The following is an 11,092-nucleotide window of genomic DNA, read 5'->3' as shown; positions in this document are numbered from 1 at the left end:
GGTATTGTCGTATAGGGGAGGGGGTGCGGGGGCTCCAGGGGGTAGGAGGAGATGGAAGTTGAGGTAAGATTTATTTTCTTTTTCTTTAAAAAAAAAAAAAGAAATTTATTTATTTATTTTTAGAAAATATTTCTAAAAAAATATCTTTTTTCGGAGGGATAGGGGATGCGGGGAAGCAGGAGAGTAAGGTTTTGAACGTGGGGTAAGAAAAGATTTTCAATTTTAAAAAAAAAAATTAAAAGAATTAATTTTTTGGGGTGGAGTGGGGGTGGGGTGGGGTTTCGGAGTAGGGAGGGGGATGGGGATGATGTGGGGTGGGATCAAGAAAAAATTTTATAAAATGCTTTCTTATAAATAAAAATAATTTATTTAATGAAGGTGGGTGGGGGTGGGGTAAGTTGGGGGTGTAGTGGGTTGGGGTGAGGTGAGGTGGGTGGTTTTGAGAGTGGGAGGACGCATTGTCACTTGTTTTCCCTACTTTCATTAAGAAAATTATTTTTCTATAAGACGAGTTGAAATGGAGATTCAATTGGGCTCATTTGAACCAAATTAAAGAATGTGTTGAGATTTACCTAATAATAAATTATCATGAATCAACTCATTAAATATTGGACGGATTGAACAAGTTGGACGGGTCAACTCAATTTGTGTTCATTTTGACACTCCTATCCCGATATAATCTTATTTTTGTTTTAATGCTAGAGTTTGAGCATCCCAACAAGTTGGACCAACTAAGAAGGGAACAACACAGAAACAACAAGAAAACATGAAAAAAAAAAAAAGTAAAAGAAAGGAACAATGGGGAAAAATGAAGACTTGCAAATTTGATATTAGTATAATCGTGATTGGTAATTTTTTTTCCTTTTTATTTTGAATATATAAATAAAAGAAAATCATCAATAAATTACATCATGCTCATATAAGAGATAAAAAATATATTGTTAATTGATATAAGTTTACTTTCAAGTTTTTGAAGTAAAAATATTTTTCCACAAGGAATAATGGTGAATGAAAGAAAGAGTAAAGCTTGAAATGCGAAAGGAATGAAGATGACATGCCATTTAATTTAAATTTAAATATACCTCAAAATTAGGACAAGACAATACATATCTTGACTAGGAGTAAATGATAACATGACTCAAAAGTATTGCTTATGCAGTGCAATCCAAGTATTATTAATGGTATCTTTCTTTGTTAGATTAGTAAAAGATACGATGTTTTGTTCAGACCAAGTGAATCTTGGAGCCTTAAGAGTTGAAGTGAGAACTGGTCACATAAATATGTGCATAAAGAAAGTAAATAAAAGTTTACCTCGATTTGGGAGAAACCTTCTACGATTATTTGGGGAAGCAGCAAAAAGACCACTCCGAGGATTGAAGATCTTTCGACATACAAAGAAAAACAATTCCCTCACTGCATCAGGCACAATAGCTTCTTCATGATGGAGTCCCATAAATAGATCGCCTTGTAACAATGTGGGATCTACATCTCCATTGTATTCAATTGATTCGTCCCGTCAATGAGCATCTCACGTGACTCCTCATTTCTGTCTCTAACTTCTTGACGCATCATCATTTCTAAATGCCTCCTTACCTCAAAATTTGTTACCTTCTAGTGGTAATAACCCACCAATAATCATCAGAAGGTTTTGCAAATGTTAGAATAAAAAAGCACATGGAAACCTTTCTTAGCCTCATTTTCTGCCAAAAACCTCTGAGCAGTTGAAAAGTTCTGAAGTGCTATTTAACTCCTCCAGTATTAGAAGATAGTAAGACCACTAGGATACAATAGGCTTGCCTTCCCCTTCATCTTGCAATCCGAAGTGGTCTTCTAATTTCCTAAAACACGATTCTATCTTGTCTAGCAAATCGTATAAAATAAGATGCAAATGGCATAATATATGATGCAAACTTCCAATATGCTCTTTGTCACACATTGCTTCACCAGTTCCATCCATTTGAGTCTGTGGGGCTTTGAATAAGCACATTTCATGATTTTACTGAGTGTATGTGTTTGGTGAAAAATTGTTGAATTTGAGGAAGGATGACTCCAGTGAAGCAATATATGACAAAGTGTATATTGGATTTTTGCATTGTATTTTATACGATTTGGTAGATAATATGGAGTCGTGTTTAAAGAAATCGGAAGACCATTTAGGATTGTAAGATGAAGGGAAAGGAAAGCCTATTGTATCCTAGTGGTCTCAGTATCTTGTAATACAAAAGGAGTTAAAATAGCACTTCAAAACTTTTTAACAGCCCAAAATTTTTTTGGAAAAAGATAAGGCAAAGAAAGTTTTCTCTGTGCCTTTCTATTGTGACATTTGCAAAAAATTCTGACGATTATCAAGGTTATTGAGCACAAGGAGGTAATTAGTTTCGAGTAAGGAGACACTTCACAATGATGAGGCTTCAAGAAGTTAGAGACGTAAACAAGGAGTACATGAGATGCTCATTGATAGGTCCTATTTTTTGGAAGAATCATTTGATACATTGAAGATGCACATCCCGCATTATTGGGAGGCAATATATGATAGGTGGCAGAAAGTAGTTTATCTAGTTACTCTTTGATTAGAATAGAGAGAGAGAACTGGGGAGATGTGAAAAATGAATGCATTATATTTATAATTGCACACATATATTATAGAATTGCAATAAATAGCATGCATGTGTGATATCTTCGTTGATACCTCCGTTCATTGGATTATAGACCTAAGGTACTTGAAACACTCTCTCTCTTTCTCTCTTGGGAGTACCATGTGTATCGAGCCTCACTTCCACGCCTCCTTATGTATCGTATCACTGAATTTGGACTCATAAGTACTTTCTTTTGGTCCTACTCAATCTGAACCATTTAGACACTAGAATTTTTATTTTTCATACCTCCAACTTAGTATTAACTCCACTGTGTGTTTCATCAATCAGTACTATGTCTTCAACAAACAACATACACCAAGGCATCTTATCTTGAATGTTCCTCATCAATTCATTCATTGTAAGGAAAATAGGAACGGGCTAAGAGTCGATCCCTGGTGCAACCCCATCTTTATTGGGAAGTGCTCTGAGTCTCCTCCTACTATTTCGACCTATATTTTGGATCCATCATACATGTACTATATCGCCCTAATGTAATCCATTGATACACCTCTATCCTCCAGCCATCTCCAAAGAACTTCCTTCAGGACGTTGTTATAGGCGTTTTCAAGGTTAACGAATTACAGTATGTAAGTCCCTCTTCCTTTCCCGATATTTCTCCACCAGTCTCCTCACAAGAAAGATAACTTCTATGGTCAATCTCCCTGACATGAATCTAAATTTGCTCTCAGAAATAGACACACCCCTCCTCACCCTAAGCTCCACCACTCTCTCCGAAAATTTCATAGTAAAGCTTAGCAACTTGATACCCCTTTAATTTTTATAATTCTAGATATCACCCTTGTTTTTGTACAATGAAATAATTATATTCCACCTCTATTCTTAAGGCATTTTTATTTTTTAAAAATAACATTAAACAAACCAATTAACCACTTCTACCTACCTTGTCTGTGTCCTTTCAAAACTCCACTAAAATCTCATTTGGTTCAATCGCTCTTCTCCTGCTCATCCTAATGATAACATACTTAACCTCCCTAACTTTAATACACCTACTATACCTAATATCCTGATGACTCTCAAAATGCTCCAAATTAAGCACCTAACACAATATTTTTGTCCTTTTTTTCATTCAATAATTTGTACAAATAAGCTTGTCATATTTACTTAATAAGGGTCTCTTCCATGAGGACCTTGCATCGGCTATCCTTGATGCACTTCATGTGGTTTCGGTCTTGAGCCTTTTTCTTTCTCGTCTTAGCGAGCTTGTATATTTTCTTTTTTTTACCTTGATCCCCTAGTTCAGTATACGATCTTTCGAAAGCTACCGTCTTAGTTGTTGTAACCTCTAACTTAGCCTCCGTCTTTGTCGCCTTATAAATCTCCTTAAGTGACTGCTTTGCCTCCTCGTCCTTGCACTCTACCAACTTTTTGTGAGCACCCTTCTTTGCTTCTATATATCCTTAGACTTCTCTATTCTAGCATCAATTCCCTGGGTGGCGGGTTGCCCTTCAACAACTCAAACACCTTTCCAGCTTCTCCCCTAATGCAATTGATTGTCTTATACTAGATGCTTCCGCATCCTTAATACTACTTATAGCCCCTATAACCATTAGTTTCTCTCTCCTTTCTTGACAGAGGGCACGATTCAAGTCAGCCTATTTAATCCTTACTCGGTTATATAAATTGTTTTTCCTCTTTCCTCGCTTAATCACTAAGTCCATCACCAAAAACTTATGTTTGTTAGTAAGATTCTTAGTTGGGATAACCTTGTAGTCCTTACAAAGGGCTTTACCACCCTTCCTCAAAAGTAGTAATCTATCTATTTTTTAGCCACTATGCTACAGCCAGTAACCAAGTGGTTTCCCTTCTTTGGAAAGCACGAATTAGCTATCAACAACTCAAAAACTTTAGCAAAATGCAAAAGCGAGGTTTCACCAAAATTTCTATCCCTAAAACCAAAGCTTTAATGCACATCATCAAAACCACTAGAATTTGCCCAATTATTGAATTTTCTACCATTGAATATCTTCTCAGTTTATGGTATACCCCTTACCACCTCATTCACATCCATCTAAAAGTGCTTCTTAACCTCTTTATTCAAGCCTACGTGCGGCGCCTAAGAACTAATAATGTTCAAAGAAAGCCCTCCAACAACTAGCTTAATCATTATCATCCCATCCTTAATCCTCCTAACCTCCACCACTTGCTCCCTAAGGTTCCTATTTACTAAAATGCCTACTCCATTTGTATCCCTCAATCCTTCTAAGTACCACAACTTAAACTCGTCAACATCCCAAGCCTTGGTGCCTACCTACTTAGTGTCCTAAACACACGTTATATTACTCTTCCTCTTCTTTAAAATATTCACTAACTCTATAGACTTCCCTATCAAAGAACCAAATAAATTCCAAGATCCTACTCTCAGACTAAGATAACCCTTAACCCGCGTACTACTCCTACACCTCAGCCTCGGCCGTGAGCTACAATATGACCCTAGTCTATCATCATTCACCAAAGCCACCAAAGAAGGGTTAAACTACACAGGAAAATACTAAAGAATACTACATCAAATTGAATAGTCTAAAAAGAAAAATTGCTAGAAATAATTCTGAACTATAAAGAAAATTAGAAAGAAAGCAAGCATTCAATAAACTGAACTACACCAAAATCAAAAACATATATCAGAACCCACATTGTATTGTAGATCTAAAAAGAAAAAAAAGCAACACATAGTACGCTACAAAAGAAGAAGAAGAAGAAGAAGAAGAAGAAGAAGAATAAAGATCACGATAATTATGGAAATGACATTAGCAAAATAAAATTCAAGTCAAAGTTGATACTTCATAATATCGGTCTAAATTAACACCAAACAAGAGGTAGAGATTACATAAAAGAAGCAAGAAAACGTTAATAGAACTGCACAAAAAATAGATAACAAAGTTCTATAAAGCATGTCAGAAAATAATGGGCACAAAATGAAAAGTTAGGAAGATTTGAAAAAATAATAGAAAATAGCAAATGAATTTAATAAAGATTTAAGGGATAGAAATCACAGGGATAAGGGCGGTTTTCTTGAAAACTTTGTTGAATTTTGGCAAAATCTGGTGCTAAAATTGGTCGCCAGAATCTTATTATCGGAGACTCCGCTTGTTAGCCTTGGGTTGACGAAGTAGTGGAGGTGGACAGTGAACCGTGTTAGTGAATGGAGGTTGTGCATTAGAACCAACAACAATAGTTTTAGATTCAATTTAATCTGGTAAGATTTGATTGATCTGGTGTTCTAGATTGGATTTTCTTCGATCATATTGATAGATCTGGAGTTCCAGGTTTAATTTTCTCTTGTCAAATCTAATAGGTCTGTCCATAATTGATTTTTCTGGTCAAATCTAAGAGATTTGGAGTTCTATATTTGATTTCTCTAGTCAGATCTAAAAGATTTGGAGTTTCAGATTTGATTTTCTCTTTGGAGTTTCACGTTCAATTTTCTCTGGATAGATTTAATAGATTTGGAGTTCCATATTTGATTTCTTTGGTCAGATCTGGTAAATTTGGAGTTCCAGATTCAATCCTCTTTGATCAGATTTGATAGATCTGGAATTCCAGATGTAATTTTCTCCGGTCAGATATAATAGTTCTGGTTAAGGAGAGACTTTACAGTATTGAACCACTTAGCCTCTGTTTGGATGGTGGTTTGCCATGGTTCCATAATGTAGGTATAGTATGGTATGGTATTGTACTGTATGGTATAGTACAATATAATGTTTGGATGGATTATATCTTTCACTACTTTTTAATAACTGTTTTTTTATTTGGTTTGATGGTATGGTACTGTATCGGGTAAGTTTACTAAAATGCCCATAATTATTATAAATTTTAAATTTATCAATAATTAGTAATAAAATAATTTTTTTTCACAAATTTATCACAAATCATGTCTTGTAAATATATTAAGTTGTTAAATTCATAAAAAATCATCTTTTAATAATTATTTTTACTAAACTTTGGTCTGGTATTTGTTATCTTTAGTTTCTGCGTAAATAGTGATCCACATATGCTAGTTGAGCAAGGAAAATTATGCTATCTGCATCTATTTTTGTAAATGAACGTAAAAAAAGTTGTGTAGTTTTGGCTAATTGAGCAATGAGAAGTATATCCTCAGCATCTATTTTTGTAATTGAATTAAATAAATGTTCGTGTAATATTTGCTTAATGAACTAGGAAAATTATGTTCTATGCGTCTGTATGCTGTTTCTGAAAATCCTTCCCTTTGCTCAGGAAAATCATTTTTCCAGATGCATTTAGTTTACTATAAGTAGTTAAAGTTTAAAAAGACATACCATTAGAGAATGACCATAGAAGAAGAGATGGCAGAAGATAAAGAACAACCAGAGGAAAAGTATACAAAAGACACAGAGGTGAGGTAAATAGAAAAATGTAAAAATAAAAATATATTAGGGTTAAAAGTGATATAGAGTGAAGGGTAAAATGGGATTAAAGAATATTATATAAGGGCATAATTGAAAAAAAAATAAGAAAATAATGGGATACGATCAAATTAGTGGTTCTGAAAATTGAGATATTTCATGGTTTGGTAACCATGAAAACATACCATACCATACCATGCCTTTTTAAAAACAATCAATGCAAACATAGTTTTCTTGGAAACCATACCATATCATACCATGAAAAACCATCATCCAAACAGAGGTTAAAAGGTTTTGCAATGCTTTATAATCAGAATCTTGAAATTCTCAAAGAAGCAACAATTGTTGGTGGAGAAGTCCCACTCCCACTTGGAAAACAACCAATATTAGTAGCTTTATCACAACACTGATCAAATTTTCAAAATTCTTTAGTTTGTAGCTTTTTCCACTCAGCACTTATAATCAGCTTAAAATAAAAATAAATCACAAGAGAACATTGATGTGGAAAATATATATATACTTGGTACAAAAGAATTAACACATTTGAAATCTTGCTAATCTTAAAAAGAAGTAATGTAATATTTTGATACATCTATTAAAAATATCAAAGTCAAGACAAGTGACACGTGACAAAAAGTAGCTCCTCTAGTTACTCCTTGATGAGAATGAAAAAAGAGGAGACTTGAAAAAAGATGAAAATTTAATATATGCCTAGTAATAACACAACGTTGTTATCACATATTGGAATAAATAGAAAAAGATCTAGCCTGGTAGTAAAAGATCAAAATCCTTGAACTAGCTAGTAATTATAAAATGTAATTTGGTCAATAACACTTTCAATTACTATTATTAAATATTTTTTTTATTTAATAGATGAGTAATATTTTAATGCATCTACTAAAATAAAATATCTCGAAGTCATGATAAATAAAATGTGAGAAAAAATATCTTTTCTAGTTACTCATTGATGAGAACAAAGAAAGAGGAGACTCACAAAGAGGTGAACATTGAATATGTCTAGCCTAGTAATAACATACAAATGTTCACATTGCAATACTATGTGTTTGTGTGATATCTCGTGACTTGAGCCGGGGGTCTTTCGGAAACAGCCTTTCTACTTCATCAGAGGTAGAGGTATGGACTGCGTACATCTTACCCCCCAGACCCCACTAAGTGGGAATACACTGGGTTTGTTGTTGTTGTTGTTATGTTCACATTGCAATAAATAGAAAAAAAAATCTTGCTTAGTAGTAAAAAAATTGACATCTTTAAACTTTATGTCTGGAAGAAGACATTAAGTGGTGCTAATACAATCTAGGAAATCAAGCTTTATCTATCAAAAAGCTTTACCAAACATAAGGGGGTAGTGGGGTCTTGTAGTGCATAGATAATTCATCTGAGAACATTGACGAGATGAAAAGTATACCTACATATAGTCAGCCGCAAAGGAAAAGGAAGGATGAGAACACAAGTTAATCAAAGAGAAGAAGAGGATAAGAAGTCGTGTCTTATGTAACTCTAGATCGGAATGACAATGTCATTCTTCTCTGCTTCCTTGGGGCTAAACCCAGACCACGGAAGAAATATATAAGGAGGTAAGATCTCAGCTTAGAAAAACCATAAACGTTAAGGACGAGAACATACCTAGTAACAATATTAAAGGATAAGACAGAGCTTCCACTAGAAGATCCATGGCTTGAGGCTGAAGATAACCCAAAGGAGATGCTCGAATAACTGGGAGTTTCATCGACGATACTCTGGTAGTATTCTTTGTTGGTGTTAGATCTTTTTAAGGGATCGTTTGGTGTGCGGTATTAAATTAAATAATTTCAGAATAAAACAATAATTCAGGATTAAAAATTTAATCCATCGTTTGATTGTCAATAGTTGGGATAACTTATTCCGCGACTACTAAATAGTACTGAGATAAGTTATCCACACATATGGTGGTATTACTATCCCAACACAATTTATCTTTGGTATAAAATTATAAAATGACAAAAATATCCTCAAACTTAATGATTTTCATTTCTCACACACATATATATCTTTCAAACTAAGCTAAATCTTCAAGAAGTTATGCCAAATATTATTCTATCTATAGAAAAAAGCCTACCTGAACTTCTTATCTGCTACACTTTGAAAATCAAATACTCACAAATTAATGTCAAGGTGCACTTTTATTATTCAGTTCATTTAAAATTTAAATTTTATAAATTCAATCTTTGGATATTGAATTGATATATTTACACTTATAATAGTTGTACAAATCTAACTAGTTACAATTTTAGCTATTTTAAAAACTTATTTCATATTAAAAATCTTATCATTTGCATTTTAAACATAGGTGTTGTAACCTCATGCATTCAGTTCTTATTTCCATACACATGTTGGCTTCTATTCAACATGTGGCATCACCCCACGAGGCCTATATATCCATACTTTTCTTTTATATAAATCTAACTAATAATAATGCTTGCAGTCTGATGTGTTTGTGCGGGAACATGAATCAAACTTCACAAACCAGTCATACTCACTAATGAATTTATACTTTCAACCAAAGACAGAATTATTATCCAATGAATGAAAAATTGAAATGACATAGCAATCAAGACAACTACAATATCAGCTGAGTATCAAAGTAAACTCACCTCAAGTTCTGCAACCCCACTTTTGAAACTTTCAATATTTGTGTGAAATTTATTTCTATGATATAATAGAGCTTGTATTTTAATGCATGTAATCAAAGTTTTCCTTATCAATACAATTTTCATAAAAATAATTATTAAACTAAATAAGATAAATGGTATTTTTGTAAACAAATAATTTATTCTTAAAATGAATTCAATACATATTATTTTTAATACTACAAATCAAACAACCACTAAAAAAATAATATTAGGATAGTTAATTTCATGACATGTAATCCCAGTATAACTAATCTCATCATAATTAATTTCATCAAAACTCGTTTCCCAACCAAACGGCCCCTAAGAGTACTAGATACTCATTTCAAATTCTAAGGCATAAGTACTGGTTAGGACTTTTATTGCGTTCCTTTTTGGACTAGGTCATAGTTTGGGCCTGGTGCTGTTTGGCATTTTCTTTGAAAAAAAGACAAAAATAGCACACCCATAAAATATCTCTTAAAAAATAGCAATCAAATTATATTTTCATCCTCTAACCATTAAGCCTTGTTGTTCGTTACTACTCCTTCTTTCATTTTTATTTTTTTTTGTTTCTTTTACTTCTTTTTTTGTTGCGTTGTTTAAAAAAAAAAAAGAATTGCTCTCCTATTTTTATAATGTTTATTTTTGAATAGTTTTTCTTCTTTGCTTTTAACAATCAAATACAATTTTATAATATTGTATTTGTTACTCTCTTTTTATCAATCAAATAAAAAAGGAATATGTATTTTTAAATACGATTAAACAAAAGAATGTAATGATAGCAAATACATGTATATTTGATATCAAATAAATGTATCAATGCATATTAGATAGTAGATACATGTAAATTTCATACCAAATACATATATATATATATATATATATTACAATAATTGTACAATATTTATACACATCTTTCCTTACACGTACATAGTCTATACGACAATAATGAGATTTTACACATACTGTATACATATACATATTCTATACAACAACGATACAAAGTTTATACACATTATATTTGCATATACATATTCTGTACAATTATATAATTTTATTACACATCCTATACAACCTTTAGTTGCATTAACTATTTAGATACATATTCTATACAATAATTATATAGTTTTTATACACATCCTGTATAATTTCTATAGAAATCTTATACAAATACATATTTTGTACAATAGTTATGGAGAATCTATACACAGTTTATACATTCTTTAGCTAAAATTAAAGAAAAAGAGAAATCAATAGTATCGACAACAAAATTAGGATCAAATTTGAATCCTCTACCAACTAACTTCAAAATAGCTTTAGTTTTACTCTCTCTTAATCAAACAACCAATATGGAAGTAGTGAGTAAGAGCGAAAATTGTCCAGCAAAAGCTCTTTTAAGAATTAT

The 11,092-nt window shown here is 32.6% G+C and overlaps 1 protein-coding gene across 5 annotated transcripts in view; it reads right to left on the bottom strand.

Moving 5' to 3' along the window:
* Nucleotides 1-9,029, bottom strand: part of LOC124897653 (E3 ubiquitin-protein ligase UPL5-like) — a 33,895-nt gene extending 24,866 nt beyond the window's left edge. For 2 of the 5 annotated variants that reach the window (XR_007054451.1, XM_047410795.1), the window contains exons 1-2: nt 8,663-9,029; nt 1,312-1,413 (exon numbers count right to left, since the gene is read on the bottom strand). Coding sequence is in view for 3 of the 5 variants with exons in the window: in XM_047410795.1 (XP_047266751.1) it covers nt 1,312-1,413; nt 8,663-8,765 (205 nt within the window). In the remaining 2 variants the exon portion in view is untranslated. The remainder of the gene's footprint in view (nt 1-1,311; nt 1,414-8,662) is intronic. The other 3 variants (XR_007054452.1, XM_047410796.1, XM_047410797.1) reach the window with 3 other exon arrangements.
* Between the last annotated feature and the right edge of the window lie 2,063 nt (nt 9,030-11,092).

Source organism: Capsicum annuum, chromosome 4 (assembly GCF_002878395.1).
Source record: "Capsicum annuum cultivar UCD-10X-F1 chromosome 4, UCD10Xv1.1, whole genome shotgun sequence".
NCBI lineage: Eukaryota > Viridiplantae > Streptophyta > Magnoliopsida > Solanales > Solanaceae > Capsicum > Capsicum annuum.
This window is presented reverse-complemented; position numbering and strand designations above follow the sequence as displayed.